The sequence below is a fragment of the Mesoplodon bidens genome, assembly GCF_964165515.1.
Source record: "Mesoplodon bidens genome assembly, chromosome: 2".
NCBI classification, from domain to species: domain Eukaryota; kingdom Metazoa; phylum Chordata; class Mammalia; order Artiodactyla; family Ziphiidae; genus Mesoplodon; species Mesoplodon bidens.
The window spans coordinates 67,573,609-67,594,888 of NC_138177.1; the positions used below are offsets into that span (position 1 = coordinate 67,573,609).

A 21,280-nucleotide genomic window follows, 5' to 3' on the forward strand; every position below is an offset into this window, starting at 1 on the left:
TGGTGGCGCACTGGTTGAGAGTCCACCTGCTAATGCAGGGGACACGGGTCCGTGCCCCGGTCCGGAAAGATCCCACATGCCGCGGAGCGGCTGTACCCGTGAGCCATGGCCGCTGAGCCTGCGCATCCGGAGCCTGTGCTCCGCAACAGGAGAGGCCACAACAGTGAGAGGCCCACGTACCGCAAAAAAAAAAAAAAAAAAATATCAAAAACAGAACCACCATACGATTCATCAATTCCACTCCTGAGTATTTATCCAAAGAAAACGAAAACACTAATTCAAAGAGATATATGCACCCCAATGTTCAATACGTGTTTTTAAATGAGTGGACAAAAAATTAAGTTCTCCTATCAGTACATCATTCTTTATATTGATGAGAATGCCTTGCCCAAGATTACCTAAAAAAGCAATGATTTGTTTCCTTTGGCTGAGAAGACAACAACTGTCACCATCCCTTTACACCCTGCTCAATCCACATCAAATGTTTTCTAAAACCTAATAAAGGGCTTCCCTGGTGGCGCAGTGGTTGAGAGTCCGCCTGCCGATGCAGGGGACACGGGTTCGTGCCCCGGTCTGGGAAGATCCCACATGCCGCAGAGCGGCTAGGCCCGTGAGCCATGGCTGCTGAGCCTGCGCGACCGGAGCCTGTGCTCTGCAAGGGGAGAGGCCACAACAGTGAGAGGCCCGCCTACCGCAAAAAAAAAAAAAAAAAAAAAAAAAAAAACCTAATAAAGTCTGGGCCCCTTTTTAAGAAAAAAAATTTTGCAAACACTCAGCATTTGAATGAATAACTAATATATGGTATATCCATACTATGGAATATCATTCAGTAATAAAAAGAAATGAAGTACTGATACATGCCATAACACAGATAAACCTTGAAAACGTTATGCTAAGAGAAAGAAGCCAGACATAAAAGGCCACACACTGTATGACTGCCATTTATATGAAATATCCAGAACAGACAATCCATAGAGACAGAAAGTAGACTAGTGGTTGCCTGAGGCTAGGATGGGGGGTATTTGGGGGAGATTGGAAGGTGATGGCTAAGAAGTGCAGAGTTTCTTTTTGGGGTGATGAAAATATTCTCAAATTGATGATGGTGATGGTTATTCACAACACTATGAATATACTAAAAACCACTGAATTCTATACTTTAAATGTATGAGTTGCATGATATGTGAATTATGCCTCAATAAAGGTGTTACCAAAAAATGTGCTGGTAAATCATGTATACCATTCAAATATGTAAGACATAAAACTGGATATAAACTGCGTATACATACAGGTCTTTTACAAATTTATAAATTAAACACAAATTGTATAACCAATAACTTCAAAGTAAAGATGTTCACGTCAGAGAAGATTTTGTTATTTAACTGAAATTATATCCCTTCTCACAACAGGAATATGTTGTGAGCACCTTACCCAAGTTCTTTTGAGTTCAGCACACACAAAATTGGATGACAGTATCCTGACAACCAGCATAGCACAAGTGCCAACAAATCAGAAGATACTGGAACTAATCGGAACACACACCAGTCACACAAGCCACAAGCAACTCAGAGAGCCACCCCGGGGAGCGTGGCCGCATTGCAGCCCTGCCTGCAGTCCTGCGCTCCATGTGCAGACGCCATTTTTCTGCCACTTTCTTCTGTTCCCACCACTGCAAAATCTTAATTCCTACAAGGTGTGGTACCGTCACTTGTCCTTCACCTTATGAGAGTTCATTATAGACATATTGTGAACTTTTTCTTTAGGGCATGACAATTACAGAAGAACTATCTGGTGCCAACATAAGGAAACAAACACAACTGTAGACAATAAAACAGTTGGCAGCATTCAGGCATAATATGGCCCTTCCAAGAGTCTGGAATAGGCTTATTTTACTTTGCTATTGGATCAAATGAAAACACAAAATTTCTTAATTCTTATAAAGAACTCAGACCCTGGAGACTACATCCCTAAATTCCAAGAGAGCCACAGAGCCCATTTTGAGAAACACTCATCTACAGACTAAGGGAAAAAAAATATTGGCATGCAAAGCTGATGTCTTTAAAAGATAACATTTACTGGGTGCTTAAGTGTGTTTGACAACCAGCTTGTATGGTTTTCTGACCCCACTGTCCCTGTCCAATACACACTAATTAGAAAGGAGAGAAAGGAACTATTATTTATGGTGCACAATCCATGTGCTAGGCACGTCGCTCAGTGCTTTGCATGCACTCACATAAAACTGTAAAATATATCTGCCAAGAAGATACTCCAGCTTTACCGATTAAAGACTGAGGCGGTAAGAGACGCCATACAGCTAGTCAAGAGAAGGAAGAGGATTTGAGCTTAGTTCTTCCTGACCCCGATACTAGGGCACCTCAGTAAAGGAGTGGAATCTTTCCGATCCCTGCTACAAGCCTAATACTCAATTAATAGCACCACCACATTACCCCCCTGCCACCACCATGATGTCCACAAGCTAATCTCCAAAACCTGTGAATATGTTACCTTACATGGCTAAAGGGGCTCCTAGATGTGATTACACTAAGAACCTTGAGGGCTTCCCTGGTGGCGCAGTGGTTGAGAGTCCGCCTGCCGATGCAGGGGACACGGGTTCATGCCCCAGTCTGGGAAGATTCCACATGCCGCGGAGCGGCTGGGCCCGTGAGCCATGGCCGCTGAGCCTGAGCGTCCGGAGCCTGTGCTCCACAATGGGAGAGGCCACGGCAGTGAGAGGCCTGCGTACTGCAAAAAAAAAAAAAAAAAAAAAAAAAGATGGAAAGGGGCCAAGGACTAAGGAATTCAGACAGCCTGTAGAAGCCGGAAAAGCAAGGGCATAGATTCTCCCTAGAGCCTCAGAAGGAAAACAGCCCTGCCAACTCCTTGATGTTAGCCTCATTTCAGACTTCTGACCTCCAGAACTGGAGGATAACTGTAAGATAATAAACTTGTGTTGTTTTAAGCCACTATGTTTGTAGTAATTTGTTACAGCAGCAATAGGAAATTAATAGGGCCATGCTAGGTCTGTGTTACAATCTAAGCTGCTCGGAGGTAGACTTGCCAACTCTGAATTTGGAAAGAGAAGGAAAACAATTCATGACAAAAGAGCAAATGATAGTGAGGGTAGCCACTTAGGGGGAGAGTTACATAAAGGGGATGAAATGATTCCTGGACAAAGCCTCCCAGAAGCAGGTAAAACATAGATTTCGTGGCTGAACGTATGAAGAGGCCACGTGCAGGGGCTTAATGCCTGTGGGGAGGGAAACACAAGTGCAGCTGTAAGGCTCTCACAACTCCAGTCACTGCTCCATAAAGCCACCGGTGCCCCCAGTCCCTGGATCTTCTCCCAAGAGCATTTCATTCCTGTTCTCCCAAGACCATCCAGGACCCTTTTATATTTATTTGTTATCGTGAGAGAAATTTCTGAAGAGGTGGCACCACTGGAAGGGAGCTGTAGGAAAGGGGAGAGCTTGGCCATTTCCTGGTCACCTGCACATTCTGTTCCAGGCCATGTATCACACCACTCCTGAGCAGGCCTTCTTGAGAAATCAAGTCACTGTTCAATGGCAAACTCTGATCCCATGCTGGACTACTGTGAAAGCTGTTTGCAGGGTGGCCAAGAATTTACCCAGCCCACAGCCAGAGGAGCCACGATGGGGGACCACACAACTCTGAGTGCATCTGGTTGCACGTGCACATACCCCTCCAGGTCCAGCTGCATGGCCTCTGGGAGGCTACACTACATTTCTACTGCGGGGATCTGTCCCCTAGGTTTTTAACAGCCATAAATCTGGTCTTTAGCCACAAATCTGTCTTCTCTCCAACCCTGAAGGCCCAGCAAGATGCCTCTCTCCTTCCCCACCTGAGGCTTCCCTTCCAGCAGCTACAACAGGTTCCAAAGGTGAGAGAGTAACAGAACACCAGCTGCCACTCTGGAGCCCAGCCTGTTGGTTAGGTCTGACTTCACTGCAGCCCTCCTCCTCCCTGGCACTCCCTCAGTAGAGCCTTGCTGGGTTTCACTGCTTTATGCTCACATGATTATCAACTAATTTTCTCAGTCACTCAACAAAAGTCTACTCAGCAAAGGCTGGCACCCTGCCAGACACTGGGAATACAGTTGCTACAAGAGCTACGAAAGAGAGAGGTGTGGTGCCACAAGATCATGTGAGAAGACAAAATGACCTAGTGGGGGAAGCCTCCCGAAGGATGTGATGTTTGCACTGAAATCTGGAAAAAGACGCTGGCTATTAAAAAGAGCTAGATGAAGCAGCTCAGTATCTCTCAGGGTATTTACCTGCATTTATGAAATGCTTTGAAACCCAGAGGAATGTATAAAAATGATACTGATGAATATAAATTGTCCTTTTTGGTTTATAAAGTATTTTTTCATGCATTATCCCAGACTCAACGATAGCACCAGAGAGAATAAGTATCATCCTTTCCCCTTTATAAACAAGGAAACTGAAATTAATGGCAGTCAGATACCTCACCAAGGTTACACATCAAGTCAAGAACTCTCATTATTCTTCATTGAGAGCTCTTTTGACTACACAGCTTTCTGAGGAAGCTAAAAAGTGCAATGGGGGAAATGGTATTAATATTTGGGAGCAATGGACTTGAAAATCATACCAAATATTTGGTTGCCAAACTCACCTATTCACACAGCAGGCCCAATGGTGCAAAGCCAGTAGCCTGATTTCAGTATTACTGGCCACCCTTCAACTTTCAACCAGTTAACTTTCAAACAAGCAACCCCAGTGTGTCAGACCAACTGTGGGCTCATGCAGAACTGCTCTGAACTTTGTGAATTGTTCTAAGCTGTGCAGCTTTAAAAAAAAAAAAAAAAAAAAAAAAAAGGGCTTCCCTGGTGGCGCAGTGGTTGACAGTCCACCTGCCGATGCAGGGGACACGGATTCGTGCCCCGGTCCGGGAAGATCCCACATGCCACGGAGATGCTGGGCCCGTGAGCCATGGCCGCTGAGCCTGTGCTCCGCAACGGGAGAGGCCACAACAGTGAGAGGCCCGCGTACCGCAAAAAAAAAAAAAATCGTATCACCTCTTCTCTTGTTTTCTTCATCCAGCTAGCATCTTCTCAGACCTTTGGATCCTTGGTAGACAAAGAGCAGGATAATCATCCAGTGCTTCTGGGGAATATCTCTTAAGCTTCCTTCCTGCCTGGGTCATCATAGGGATCAGAGGAGAACATGTGGGTCAACCCAATACAAGGCAGCTAGTATGGAGTGGGGGAAGTATGTGATCTGGAATTAAGAGGGCCTGCTGATTTGGTCTGGCCTCCACCACTTAGCTTATCCTATTTGGTAGACAATAAACAAGGTAGGTGTGGTAGGTGGAATGATGGGACTCCACAGGTGTCCATGTCCTAATGCCTGGAACCTGTGACTATGTTACCTTACATGGCAAAAGGACTCTGAAGATATGATCTAAGAATTGAGAGATGGGAAGATTATCCTGGATTATCCATATGGGCCCAGTGTAATCACAAGTGTCTTTATAAGAGGGAGGCAAGAGGGTCAAAGTCAAAGAAGTGGATGTGGTGATAGAGAGTTCAGAGGGATGAGGCCACAAGCCAAGGAACACAGGCAGCCTCTAGAAGATGGAAAAGGCAAGGAACAGATTCTCCCCTAGGGCCTCTAGAAGGAACACAGCCTTGCTGACCCATTTTTATTTTAGCCCCATAAGACTCATTTCAAACTTCTGACCTCTAGAACTGTAAGATAATGAACCTGCATTGTTTTAAACCAGTAAGACTGTGGTATTTGTTTCAGTAGCAACAGTAAACTAATACAGAAAATAAGAGAAACTGAAGATTTCTTAAGAGTAAGACAAACAAGGGAACAGACCAGGGTCTTCATGTGTCAAGGGGACTAGCTAAAGGTACCTCTTTCAACCTTGGGGAAAGTGGCAAATCCTGAGTAAGGAAACAAACAAAAAAAAGAGCAGATCCAAAAACTATTGCTACCCACAGCTGCAGTTCATTCCAACTCAGTTTGATGGTCAGGGCTTCCCAAAATTCATCCCAACTCCCAACTAATCAATGGAAGTTCCTAGAAGCCCTCCAAAGAAAACAAGGAAGCAAAAAATGTGCAGTGAATTTCCACTGGCCTTACTCTGCAGCAGTGCTGGGCTGGGCAGCAGAAGATCTGGGTCTTCCTCCTGTGTGACCCTGGGCCTCTAAAATCTGAGGGATAAACTGCAATTACAGTCACTTCAAACAATGAATGATGTGCTACGATTCTGTGTTTGAAGTACACAGAAGACTGAGTTTAAACAAGTACATTTTATTGGGGAAAAGTCCTCATTCATTCAGGAAACACTACTGTGTACTAATGGCCAGGCACTAAGTTAGACAGGTGAGGTTCAAAGACAGTATGATGTGACATGGTCACCTCCCTCCAGGAACTGCATGACCTCCCTGAGCCACCATATCCTCATCTCAGGGGTCATCAGGCTGCAGTATCTACTGATTATTGACTCCATCCCTCTGTAACCCACAGGTCTTCCCTGTCTCCCCCAAATTGGGTTACATCTCCCAGTTACACACTTTCTTAGCTTCTTACCCTTTTTCTAATAATATATAGTTATTCATGTGCCACGCTTGTCCATTACTGAATATAAGCACCCAAAAGAATACTGAAACATTAGCCCAGGATAGAGTGTTCCATAAATATCTAATGAATGAATGAGTGAATAAATGAGTGCACATGCATTATGCTGGCTGATATGGCTGGAGAGCCCAGTGTCCCCTTCCTTCCTCCATGCCCTGTCTTCCCACCTCTCATCAAACAGAGGTAACAAATAGGAACACTCCAGGCTAATCAAATGAAATAATGTATGTGAAAGTATGTTTAAAGTTGTAAATGTACGAGTTATAAATATAGATGAATAATAACTATCAGCCACGGGGCAAAAGGAAACAGTAAACACCCTTACCCATCTGAGCAGGGCTGGCTCTCCGGCCCCTCCCTTCTTCCTCCCCCATCTGTCTCCCAGGTCTCAGGCTCCCACCTGCATGGTCTCCACTCTAAGCAGCCTCCAAACACACTGCCCTGGGAACATGCCACGCTAGTCACTAGAGCCTGACCAACAGCTGTGCATCCAAGCAAAGGGACACTGCGTGACCAGGGCAGGGCAGGGCCGGGCCAGAAGTGGTTCTACTTGGAGTGCTGGAGAAGCAGAAGGTGAAAGTGCTAAATTAAGGAGAGGCCTTCTAAGAAGTGCTGATGAATTCATCCACTTATGTGCCAACTCATACTATGACAACTGTGCTAATGCTGCACTTACAACCATTCACAGCCCCAGATCTAGTCCTTAGAAGTACAGTATAAGGAACTCCCACACCCTGGCATTGGGTTGTTCAGGCAGGAGGCCCCTGTGACAGCAAGTAACCTGGCAATCCATTGTGAATCCATGTCCTGCTCCCTGAGATGACCCAGAAACACTCTAAGTGCTGAGTGGTTCCCACCCCAACAAATCCTTACCAGAAAAAGACAATTCATCTATTTAAAGAAAATTCATCTATTCATCTATTTAAATTCATGTGTACCAAGAAGGTACACGTTACTGAGAAGAAAAAAAAATCCTAGAACACTTTTATACTGTTGCAGGAATTAAAAATGGTGCAACAGTTATGGAACACAGTATGGAGGTTCCTCAAAGAATTTTAAAAAAGAACTACCATATAATCCAGCAATCTCACATCTGAGTATACATCTACAGGAATTCAAAACAGGATCTCAAAGAGATATGTGCATATCTCTTTGAGATCCTGTTTTGCCCAGGAGCATTATTCACAGTAGCCAAAAGGTGGAAGAAACCCAAGGGTACAGCAGATAAATGGATAAGGAAAATGTGTTACATATATTCAACTGAATACTATGCAGCCTTAAAAAAGGAAGGAAATCCTGTTACATGCTACAATATGGATGAACCTAGAGGACATTATGCTAAGTGAAATAAGTCAGTCACAGAAGGGCAAGGTATGATTCCATATATATGAGGTATCTGAGTAGTCAAAAGCATAGAAAGAGAAACTGTAAAGGTGGCAGCCAAGAGCTGGGGGGAGAGGGAAGAAGATTTGGTGTTCAATGGGTAGAGAGTTTCAGTTTTGCAAGATAAAATTTTAGAGTGATCTGTTACACAACAGTGTAAATATACTTAACACTACTGAATTATACACTTTTTTTTTTTTTTGCAGTACACAGGCCTCTCACTGTTATGGCCTCTTCCGTTGCGGAGCACAGGCTCCGGACGCGCAGGGCCAGCGGCCATGGCTCATGGGCCCAGCCGCTCCGCGGCATGTGGGATCTTCCCGGACCGGGCACGAACACGTGTCCCCTGCATCGGCAGGCAGACTCCCAACCACTGCGCCACCAGGGAAGCCCAAATTATACACTTTTAAATGGTTAAATATGTGATGTGTTTTTAACCACCATAAAAAAAAATCTTTGAAAGCACATGAGAAAAGAAAAAGATGGCAAAGACAAATTTTAAAAGAAAATCTATATGGCGAGGGAATCAATGAGAAATGGGGAAAAGAGAGAGGAAAAACACCAGTCAAATCAACAGTCCATATATTTAGCTCAGAGTCAACACTGCAGGTGTGGCACTGGGGCAGGGACAGGAATCCATACAGTTGCTAGAACCCCAACTCAGAAGATGAATCTGGCCAACCTCAGGCCAATCCCTTCACTCCAGGTGCTGCCCTCTCTGTGAAATGGAGACAATCTGCACTGTCCTGTGCAGAACTCCAGAGAGGATCAGGGAGACGGACATCTAAAGGGCCTGGCAAGGCACGACCCATTTCACAGACGTAAGGTACCATGATCCTTATAGTAACTGCTTCTCTCTGAGGACAAGATACTGCTCAGGGCCAAGCTGGAGGCCTGCATCTTGTGAATCCACAAGAGCATCCAGGAACCAAACTCCACAGTGTCCCGCCCAACTTTAGCCTGGCACCATTCAACACAAAAGGACAGAGTCAGGCACGGTCTTTTACACAGAAATCACATGCCCTAGTTCTCAACAACTGTAATTACAGGCAAGACAGCTTTTGAAAGGGAGAGAAGAAAAGAAAATAGCAGCCTGGACCTAGCAGTGAATTAGGGGGTTCAGGGTAAAACACACACCCAGAGTTCTTAGTGGTGGTCAGACTAAACAAGTGACTGGACAGCCAGACCAAACAGCTTTCTGGCCAATTCATTTCTCCCTCTAATTTAATGAGCTGCTCATTAAGCACCAGAAGCAGGTCACAGGGAACCGAGCTACTGGCACCTGGCCAGTTGGGCTGACAGGTGATGAGGGAAGAGGACACAGGGGCCACACTCCAGCCCCAAAGGCCTCCAGATGCCATGCATGGCCAGCCCCACCACACATCCTGACCCGCCGTTGCTTCGAGAGGATGTTTTCCTGTACCTCTGTTCCTTCTACAAAGTTGTATTTCTGCCACTGACTCCCTCGCTGGGGAAGCTCCATGTCCCTACCTTTTGGTTCTCCAGCTGGGATCATCACCCAAATTAGGGAGCAGCACAGTCCTGGGCAGGAATCCCAGCTCCAACTATTGACACCAATTTGATCTAGAATTAATTATTTAATGCCCCAGGCTTCCATTTCCTCATCTACAAAATTTAACAATAATACCCTCACCTCATCTAGAGTAGCTACAAATAATAACATTATTTCTGTATTAAAAAGCCTAACAGGGGGCTTCCCTGGTGGTGCAGTGGTTGAGAGTCCGCCTGCCGATGCAGGGGACACGGGTTCGTGCCCCAGTCCGGGAAGATCCCACATGCCACGGAGCGGCTGGGCCCGTGAGCCATGGCCGCTGAGCCTGCGCGTCCGGAGCCTGTGCTCTACTTAAAAATTTAAGTAGATCCTCTTTATGTACCACAAAAAAGCTTCACTTTTTAAATGCTTTGAGCCAATTATCAATGGGAGAGGCCACAACTGTGAGAGGCCTGCATACCACAAAAAAAAAAGGCCTAATAAAGCACCTATCACATAGTAAGTACTGAAATAGTAGCTACTATTATTGATAGCTACTATTAATATTTATTACTCTAATAATGATAGTGATATTAGCAACAGCATATGCACTGTCTCTTAGTCAAATATGAAGAAAAGTGGGACTTTTTTTTTGTTGAAACCCCCAGGTCACAACCATGATGAGAGCAGTAACCTATCCTCACAAGAGCAACACCCCAGATATGCTCAGCTGAGGCCTTGGTGCTTTCTACCTGAGCAGGAAGGTGAAGGAAGAGAAGAGGCCTGGGGGTACTGAATGCCAGGCCTGAAGCCAAAGGTGTGATGCATTTTGCACGTTCTCATGAAATCAACTGGAGAACTGCATTCAGGCCACATGCCCACCACTTCTAGACCTCTGACTCTCTGAGCCTCAGTTTAATCTAGAAAATGAAGGAAACGTGACCCCTACTTCGCAGCTTATTATGAACATTAAATGAACTCATGTGAAAGTGACTCATTTCTATGTCTATGAAAAACAGTATTGTTGAATTTAATAGTAGTTTCAACAAACGCAACTTAACAATAAAAAATGCTGAAGGACTGGGAGGGCCAAAGCAGTGAAAATATTATTTTAGTAGGCTGATGAACTGCTTAGAGAAACAGAAGCAAACACACTAATTTTCTTCCCAAAATTGCTGTCACTGAATTGAGGTCTCTGTTGCTCAGATGAATTGACTGAAAGTAAAACTGGCAAAAAGCAAAATGAAGCTCCGAACATCTATATGTTTTCCACTGACGTGAGTAGATTCTTCTAGAAGACAAAGAGCCCAAACCAGGCTGCATTCAGGATGACCATCCAGCCACCTCCGACTCCGATTCTCTCCAAAAAGTCATTACAATTTGTTTGACCAATCCCAACCCTACGCACAAATCTAATTTCCTCTGTTTCATGACAGAACACATGGGCAAATTCCTTCACAGTGATCAGAAGACAACTTAATTTTTATTCCATCTCTGCTCCATGTACCACAGACTCGGAAAGCAACAGGTTGGAAAGTTGATCAAACTCTACTCTAGAGTACCGGAAATGGCAGCAGAGAACCCACACACATGTCCGGAGCCTAAAGCAAACCAACCAAGGAAATTCTGTTGAAATCCCACATTTGTTCTTAAAAATTTAAGTAGATCCTCTTTATGTACCACAAAAAAACTTCACTTTTTAAATGCTTTGAGCCAATTATCAGCTAATTACTAATACTAAACCTTTTCATTAAAATCTTTGAATAAAAAAGATACTTTACCAGTCTCTCTGTTCACTGGCAGAACCCACACAACCTCAAGGGTAACGTGTCTCAGTTTGAGAAGCAGCAGGTCACAAGAGAGGGAGGGTGGTAGCCCTCCAGCCATCATATATCCATTTTACCTTGGTCTTTAATCAAGATCAACCACCTAACTCAGAACAGATCCCCTGGACTGTACAGGGGTCTTGCAAAGAGTGCAGCCATCCATTCTTGTACCTCCAGTACTTTCTAAAAGGGCGGACACTTGAGTTCCAGCTCCACACAGCCCCACCTCCAGCCACTCACCCGGATCCGACGCATGGCAGCCACAATCTCCACTCTGCTGTTGGGCCTCGGCACGTCCAGGCTTCCGACATACTGTGGGGAAAGAAGGAAACACTCACTGAGAAGAGGGATGGCAAATGTCCCTAACCACAGAATGTTAGGGCTGGAAGGACCTTTGGAAGTCATCAAGATTCATCTTCCTATTTTACAGATGAGGAAATTAAGAGCCAAAAGGATGTCTTGAGACTATTTCTAACTTTATAAAAAGCAAAACAAGAAACTGCTTCCTTTTCATCTCGTTCTTAATCAGAGATGCAGCCAAGGACTGTGTTTAAACAAGCAGCCTTCTGAAACAGAAAGAGTTAGGTATGAAGAATCTCCCACCACTATCTTTGGGGCAAGCTACTTTGCCTTTGTCTCAATTTCCTCATCTGTAAAATGGGATTTCAGTAAAGATAAAATGAGCTAAGGTATAAATCTCTTACACATGGTCTGCATGCATTAAAGCCGTCCAAAAGAATAAGAAAGATGAATATCTACTTTTTTTCATTAATGGAACTTCATTGAGTTAGCCCTGGATGTTATAGAGACCTCACACATTTGAGTAATTTCCTAAATGGAGAAAAAGAATGGACTAGTTATGTACCAAAAAATTTAACTTGATTAAACTTTTAAGTTAATTTTAAAACCAAATGACATAAGGTTGTCTAATACTGTATATAATTTCTTGCTGTACACTATTCAAATAATGGAGATATATGCAGAGCAAAAGAATAAAGTCCCCCAATGTCAACAGTCTGATGTACATCTCTTTTTGTATATATATATATATATTCATAGACACCCAGAGGAATTTCTTTTATGTAAAAAGATTCATACTACTCACGTTGATTTTTTAACTTTAAATATAACTTGGACATCTTTCTCCACCAATGCATACAGGTCTATCACATTACATGTGATGGCTCCCCCTGATGACTGATGGATACTTACCCTAGGGCACTATTACAAAATTGCTTCCACAAACCTCCTTATCTACACACCTTTAAGCTCATCCAAGTAGCCCTTTAGGCTGGATTCCTACAAGTGGGATTGCTGGATCAAAATTATAGATTATTTCTAGACATCATTACTTAACAGGATGAAACAAGAAAAGAGGACAACCCAACATTTATAAAGCACCATCCCATTCCACACTGACCCACTGGAATTCGTCTTTCCTTTTTACACACACATATAAAATAGCCCAGAGGATATCCTAGAAATTAACAGCTCCAGGATAATTTAAAAGTCTACACAACCAAAGATTGCATTAATAGAAGATAAGAGCAGGACAGTCATTTCTACAGAAAACATATTTCCTGTGGTTACGGGAATAAAAGGTTCTTCCTAAAATTTGGAGTTAAGGCTGGCCCCAGTGAGGAGGGTTTCAAAAACTAAATACTGGGAAAGGATTTCCCCTAGTACTGATCACCAGTTTGTGCTAACACACTGAAGATCAAGATTCCGAGCAGCCTGTAGGAAGAAGGGGGCCCAGATGGACAACCTGGGCCCCAGATGGACAGCCTCACCACAGCAGGTAAACAAAGCCCCCTGGATCTAAGGATCTAAGCGTGCTGTCAGCTTTAACCATGGCTGGCGTTTCTGCCCTCTGAGCTCTGCTGGGGCCCCACCGTTTGTCAGCATGTCAGTGACCCACATAGCCAGGAATGACGTGAGGCCGGGTTTGTGACTGCCCAACTTCAAAGCACCACCCCCCCCCCGCCGGGGGCAGTTTCTGTGCCCCCTCTCCTGAGCACTGCACGCCTGATGGCTCCTGCCCTGAACTCTGAGCAGTCAGGGCTGACGTGGCAACCAGACCTTCAGGGCTTGTGTTCTCTCTGGTATCACATGAGAGCCTGGATCTCAAGACCGAGCAAGGTCACCCATTACAGGTAAACCTGGAGGACTGAACGGTCCTCCCACACTGATCCCTGCAACCCCAGGAAAGGGCCTGCTACCCAGTGAGGTCCACAACTGGGCCTGAATTCAGATGCCCAGATGGGTCCCATCCCCATCCCTTCTCAAGAAGGGGCACCGCTGGACTGAGAATCCCAAAGCATTCAGGGTACAGTGAGGATGGAAGCAACACAGACAGAATGGAGAGGCAGCTTTCTAGCTCTGGACAAGGTTTCCTAACAAGGGAGTAGCATCCTGCATGTGAAAGCACTCATGTGAAGACACCCAACATCTTCATGCTGTTAGTGTCTCCTTCACGCCATCAGCCAACCTGGTACATGTGCACGCATACACCACACACCTTCACACACACACATCAGTGCACACATGTTCACACACCTCATGTGCCACGTGCATACACATGACTGATCACCTCACACACACACACACACACACACACACCTCACACACCCCACACAAAGCATGCACACGGTCAGCCCACACTCACTAACACATCCCACTTGTATTCACACCACACACTCACTCATCCTCCTTCCCAATCATGTGAAGAAAATCACAAATCTGCCTTTCTGAGGACAGTCTGGAGCAGAAAACCCATCTCTACCATAGCTGCACCTTACGGTTATTCAAGGAGATTAAAAGGAAACACGAAGTAGGGATCAAAAGCCAAATATCCACACTAATCATGAACCAAAAAACAGTGACAATTTCAGGCAAGCATGGGAGGGGTCAGAAATCCCACTCCTCAGGGCAAAACCAGAGAGTACGATAAGTGATTACTGCCGTTATGCACATGTATAACAAAAAAAAACCAAAAAAGTATCTCGATACCTAAACATTACCACCTCCACAACTAGCTTCAGTCCATTCTAAGGCTCCATTTTGGGCAAAGTGTAAGACACAGTCGTAGACCAGACCCACCTGAAAGGTGGTTCGTACAACCACTCAAGTTTAAAAATACCAGGGCCTGCTTCCTTTTCGTTACTACCTAGAAAGAAAAAAAAAGAAAGAAACTAGAAGGAAGATGCAAATTGTACTAAGTAATCAACATATGAGATTTATCCAAGTCAGGTTTTGTTTTTTGTTTTTTTTTTGCATTGGGTCTTCATCGCTGCACATGGGCTTTCTCTAGTTGCAGCGAGCAGGGGCTACTCTTCATTGCAGTGCGTGGGCTTCTCATTGCGGTGGCTTCTCTTTGTTGAGGAGCACGGGCTCTAGGCGCACATGCTTCAGTAGTTGTGGCTCGCGGGCTCTAGAGCACAGGGTCAGTAGTTGTGGCGCAGGGGCTTAGTTGCGCTCTGTGGCATGTGAGATCTTCCCGGACCTAGACTCGAACCCATGTCCCCTGCACTGGCAGGCAGATTCTTAACCACTGTGCCACCAGGGGAGCCCTATCCAAGTCAATTTTATCTGTGGCTTCCTCTTCCAATGGAAGAGGAAGGCACGTGAGTGCCTTCACATGCAGGATGCTACTCACAGAATAAGCAGGAGTTAAGTGCAAATAAGGTTAACCAACGGACTTCAGATATTCTTTGTTAAGTTCCCAGAAAACCTCACCCTTGGTGCTAGGTTAATACCTCATGGCGTTTTTTTTGTTGTTGGTTTGTTTTTTGAGGGGTTTTTTTCCCCATTTCCTTGCTTCCACCCTATTTTCTGGAGATTAACTTCTGAAGACAGTGATAAACTGAACTGTAGTGTTTCCTGGTACATGAATCACACTAAAAGCAGCAAGACATAACAGCTTTACACAGTCACAAATATCATCGCCACCCATCGACTTGTTAGACTTTCGGCCCTCGCCCTTGTCAAGGAACTCCCTTTATTTACAAGATTTCTGTCAAGTGTTTCCAGAGACCAGGAAAAAGCTTACGTATGAATCAAAAATAAATGCATCAGATGATTCTGCTTGTGATAATGTTGGAGAAACTGGTATCCTCAGACTAGGCCTCCAACAAACTCTGGACAAGATACAAAGAAATAACTGCATAGAATGTACGAAGAGTGAACTGTAGATACATATGAACTATGGACATGAGTTAATTATAATTTATCAATATTGGCTCATCGATGGTAACAAATGCACCACACTAATGCAAGATGTTAACAATGGGAAACTGGGGGCGGGGGGCCGGGTTGAGTGGGTATATGGGAACTCTGTCCTCACTACCCAATTCTTCTGTAACCCTAAAACCAGTCTAAAAACATTAAGTCTGTTCATTGAAATAATAAAAGTGACTTTGAAGGCACTGGAGAGAGACCAAAAGCAGGTAGAGACTGGCAGGGAATCAACCCTTAAAAGGAGGGAACCACACTAGGTAAGACCTGGCTTGTGCAGTTTTGCCCAATAGCACAATCCCGCAAGTGCTGCCTTGGCTGCCTGGAGCTTAGGCCAAAAGACTCACTCAGACGGCCTGGGGAGTTGGTCACTAGCGCCTGAAAGTGAGCAGAAACTTCTGATGGAAAAGGAGCCCCAATCGTGCATAAATCCCACTCAGGTCTTGGATGACCCCACCAACTGCACATGTGCAAAGGAGGCTCCAAAGAGTCCAGCAGAAGGTGGCAGCTGCTCACCTCAGCACAGGCAGATTTAGGATTTAAGACCAGCCACATTAACTGTCCTTAAGAACAAAAATCTACACTCTTCAGAAGAAGACAGCAGAATCTTCTGTCATGGGCTATAAAAACCCCACTGACTGGCCAGTGCAGGCAAGGCCATAGGGAAAGACCACAGTGCCACATTCTCCTGGGGTAAAAGGACAGGGCCCCCATAAATGGGCACAATGTAAAGGTCCCTGGATCTCTGCATTCCCATCTTACATCTCTCTGAAAACCACTCAGTGCTAGAGCTTCAGCCCAGAGCACATCCATGTGAGGTTCAGGACGACACCCCTCCTGTTACAGAGATAGACAACGAGGCCTAAAGCAGTTGGCAGGTGGCAGAGAAGGGGCTTGTCCTCCCCCCAGCTCCTGGGTCCCAGTCCAGGACCCTCCCCACTGCCTGCATTCTTTTTTTTGTTTGTTTGTTTTTTTTTGTTTTGTTTTGTTTTGTTTTGTTTTTTTGCAGTATGCGGGCCTCTCACTGTTGTGGCCTCTCCCGTTGCGGAGCACAGGCTCCGGACGCGCAAGCTCAGCGGCCATGGCTCACGGGCCCAGCCGCTCCGCGGCATGTGGGATCTTCCCAGACCGGGGCACGAACCCGTGTCCCCTGCATTGGCAGGCGGACTCTCAACCACTGCGCCACCAGGGAAGCCCCCCACTGCCTGCATTCTTATTAACTCTCTCCCTTCGGGTCCCAAACCTGGCCTGGTTTTTATTCCATCACCCTGCCTACCTTCTCATATCCTTCAGGTCTCCTGGCCACACTGAGTTCTCTCTCCAAAAATACACAGAAGCAGTAGAAAATCTGATACGCTGCTTGTATCTAGAAATCACCAGCTGTGATGGGCCCACCTGAGTTAGTCCCTTAACCAATCTTCTGTCCTGATACCTGCTAAAAACTTGGAACCATAGGGGCAGATAGTTTCCCAAAAGGAACCTTAGGAATCATGTTCAAGGTTATGTCACAGAAGAAAGATCAAGTAAGAACATATGAAAAGCATTTAGCACAGCTGGGTATCCTGCCAGGGCTTAATAAATATTCACCACTATGACTCCATCTAAAGTTACTCTTTTTCACATCATGCTGTATCCTTCCCAGCATTTAACACGGTCTGCACTTAAGGGTTTGCCTCATTTACATGGTGGCTATCTGCCTTGCCCAGTAGAATGGAAGCTCCTTGAGGGCTGAGACCTTGCCCTCATATTCCCGCATTCCCAGCCCTTAGAACAGGGCCTAGCAGAGTAAGACTCAAGTTATCTGCTGAATGAGTGCGGGGTAACTGCAGCCCGCAGAAGGGACCTGCCCAAAAGCCAGTTCTCCCCACTCCAGGCCAGCGCGACTGCTCCAACAGGAAAGTTCCTCCTTGCCTGCAGAAACTGCTCTCGGGGCACGGCTGAGCGTCCTGCTGAGCAGGATTATGAATGTGACCTGGGTGAAAGTTCTCGCCTCATTTAGCATCGAACAAAGCAGCATTAACTGCAGCAGCAGCGGTGGCCCCAGATTCCAGGGCACGCACTCAGCCAATGACCTTCTACTAAATGCTCTGGGGGAGGGAACCAAAGAGAGAAAAGTTGCCTCGGGGTGCCCCGCACCCCACTTCTGCGGCCTGCTCTGTTCTCCAGGTGCTGAGGTGTACAGGAGGGGGAGTGGGGACTTAGAAGTACCCATATGGACATTTACCAGTGTGCTTAGCACCGCCTGCAACAAGACAGAAGCCTCAGTGCAGGTTCCCCTCTCCCAACTCCTCGCCCAACACCCACACACCAGAAAAGCTTCCAAAATGCTTGAAATGCAGCTGCACACCATGTCTTTATTTATTTGCAGTCTAAGAGGAATGAAGCACTTATATTTCTTCCTCTCTCTCCCAGCCCATGTGAAAAAGAAAGTACTATTTGAAGGCCATCTGATGCGACTGTGTCACTATTGATCAGGGGCTCAGCGGGAGGGCCGATGAATGTGCCAGAGATCACAGAAGAATCCTTCCTGCTCTTCAACATTAAGGGGCTGGGTGCAAAATAAATAATTGTGGTGACTTGTCTTTATGCTAATGCCTTGCGATTCTCTAAAAGGCACAGAGGGTAAGACTGAACCATGCGACATGCCCATGGAGAGGCTGCCTCTTTGGGTTCTTTTAGTCTCCATTAGCAAAAGGTTACGTGGGTTGGCTTAATCATTTTTCTTTATTATGAGGATTCTGAATAGAGCAAAGAGGAGAGAAAAAAAGCAGCAAAACAGAAACTTGTTCTAGTCTTTCAACTATTAGCTCTTGAATGAAAGCCTCAGCTTCACAATTAAGATCTCTTGCTTATATCACAGATGCAGGCATGGGGCAGGGGCTAGGGCTGCATCCGGGTCAGGGAGTGCTTTTCCATCCCTTCCACTTGGGATGCTTACTTAGACTGCTGGTTTTTTCTCCTATAGGGGGAAAAAAATAAAAAAGGAAAAGGGGGAAGCCCAGGGCATAGTGAGAGGCAAAGAGAAACACTGACAGTCCATGATAATGAAATCACCTGTGGAACAACCAGGTCAGCCAGGAATGGAGAGATGAACAAAGAACATGAGAAAATCATAGGGAAGTCAGACCCAATAGCTTAAGTGGCCTTAAAGGTCATCTGATCGAACGCTTCATTTTACAGAAGGGAAAACTGAGGCTCAAAGAGAAGAATATAGTTTGTGAGTGGCGGAATCAGAACTAAAGCGGGTCTCCCTACCCTTCACTGAAACACTCATACTTCAATAGGAAATAAACATTCAGGATGAACACAAGCCAGTGTGTCACAATAAGGCCTGGTTCACTACATTAAGCTCAAATTGAGCTGGACAAGTAAGCCTGTGTACAGACACCAGAATGATCATGAGGTCAAAAACAAACCAATGAAAAATTTTGGGGCATGAAGATTTGCAGAAAAAGGAAAAGGGATCACCATTTGATTCACTGAGTGACACTGGGAATGGAACTGAAGATGTTCATTATGAAAATGGAGCAATGACACAGAAGGAGGAAAAAATAATCCCACTATTGGAAAGGACGAGGGAACTGAAGAAACACAGAGATGCGGAGACCCCAGGATGATGCTAGAGCGGGATTTCCCAGTACCAACACTCTGTACCTGCTAGATTCTAAGTATTTAAACTCTCCAAGCCTGTTTCATCCATAGAATATAGCTAGTATCTGTACTGCCTGTAAGTCAAAGTTGTCATAAGAATCAAAATTAGATAATGCAGACAAAAGTATTCTAGTTTTTAAAATATCATACAACCATAAAGAGATGATGTTCTTTATATCATTATGCTCTTCCTTTGTGGGCCAAAAAGACCCTGAAGATGCAGAATTTGTAGCTCTACAATAATCCTGTCTTGGATTCCCACAGACTAACGACTGCACAAAACAAGGTGATTCAAAATGCCACAGAGTTAATGGGAGGATGGAATCTAGAATTCAACCCCAACAGGCTCAAACAGAAGGGAAGGGATGAACAGCATGAGCAGGAAGTGTCACCAGTGACCAAGCTACACAGACACTGACAGACTCCCAAGGACCACCCCCAGTAGGGAGTGGCTAACTATGACACTGCTCACAGAACCTCACAGAATAGGCTCAGCTTGAGGTACATACCTTGTCACGTTTCCCTCCAGATGAACAGGCTGTGACCAGGAAAAGAGTTGGGGATGCAGGATCTCTAGTACAGCGGTCATTTATCACTGACCAAAACCCCACAACCAGTAAAATTTCCAGATAACTGGCATGTACCCCCATTTAAATACCAACTTTTTCTCTATTTTTCTCTCTTTTCTCTTTCTTGACTGGAAATTGTCCTAAGATATATTATATTCTTCCCTAATAATTGAGACTCTGAACTAGAATCCAATGTATTTCTTCAAGATTCAGAATAACCATTATATACATCACTTAATACATAAGCTAATATCAGCAATGACTCCATGAGAAATGTCTCCAGATTACTACTATGTCTTTTGAGTCCTTGAGGCTGATTTTTAGGAGTTTTCTAATGCTTCCTACACTGTTAGCAGCAAGAATGATAACAATATGCCATATATGCTTCTGCTTTTAACAACTGTCCCCAAATCCTCAAGTACTAGCAAGACAAATCCAACAACATATAAAAAGGATTATACAATGACCAAGTGGAATTTTTCCCAAGAATGCAAGGTTGGTTTAATATATGAAAATTAATTAATGCACTATACCATATTAATAGAATAAAGGACAAACACCAAATGATCTTCCCAGTAGACAAAAAGTGTTTGACAAAAATCCAATATCCTTTCATGATGAAAACACTCTACAAACTATCAATGGAAGGAAACTTCCTCAACCTAATAAGGAACATCTACAAAAAACCCAGGGCCAACATCATACCTGACGGTAAAAGACTGAATGCTTTTTCTCTAAGATCATGACCAAGTCAAAGATGTTCATTCTCATCACTTCTATTCAACATTGATCTAGAAGTCCTAGTCAGAGAAATCAGGCAAGAAAAGAAATAAAAGGCATCCAGACTGAAAAAAGAAGAAGCAAAACTATTTACAGATAAGATTTTCTATATAAAGATCATGTTAATACAGATACACACACACACACACACACACAAGAAAACCCTATTAAGACCAATGAATGTGTTCAAAAATGAAGAAAACAATTCTATTCACAATAGCATATTGTAATATTCAAAAAGAATAAAATGCTTAGGAATAAATTTAAGTATAAGATGTACAATGAAAATTATACATCATAACTGAAAGAAAGTCAAGACAGCAAAAATCAATGGACAGACTTCCCATGTTCATTGTTCAAAAGACTTAATACTGTAAACATGGCAATACTCTCCAAATTGATCTACAAATTCAGTGCAATTTCTACTAAAACCTATTAACTGTTTTTACTACCAGCGCTTCTGATATCAAATGTGTGGGTTTTTCACACCAAGTAATTCTCCACTTCTCTGCAGACACCAACTGGGTATCCTACAACTTAATTCAATTCTGACACTAACTACCCAGAGTTAGCACAGACCCCACAGTTAACAGCTCAGTCCCACAAGACTGACCCGCCACTTCAGATGCCAATCACAAGTCTTCTGTCTCGTGTACCTCTGATCAACCAGCTATAAATTACAGGTTCCTATGACCCCTCTCAGGTTTGATAATTTGCTATAACAGC

The 21,280-nt window shown here is 44.4% G+C and overlaps 1 protein-coding gene across 6 annotated transcripts in view; it reads right to left on the reverse strand.

The window, feature by feature from the left end:
- Positions 1-21,280, reverse strand: part of LOC308611757 (carboxyl-terminal PDZ ligand of neuronal nitric oxide synthase protein) — a 310,501-nt gene that overhangs the window by 218,852 nt on the left and 70,369 nt on the right. For 4 of the 6 annotated variants that reach the window (XM_081223785.1, XM_081223784.1, XM_081223783.1 and 1 more), the window contains exon 2: positions 11,562-11,633. In XM_081223785.1, the coding sequence (XP_081079911.1) occupies positions 11,562-11,633 (72 nt within the window). Of the gene's footprint in view, positions 1-11,561; positions 11,634-12,025; positions 12,115-14,420; positions 14,481-21,280 lie in introns of those variants that run through there. The other 2 variants (XM_081223786.1, XM_081223787.1) reach the window with 2 other exon arrangements.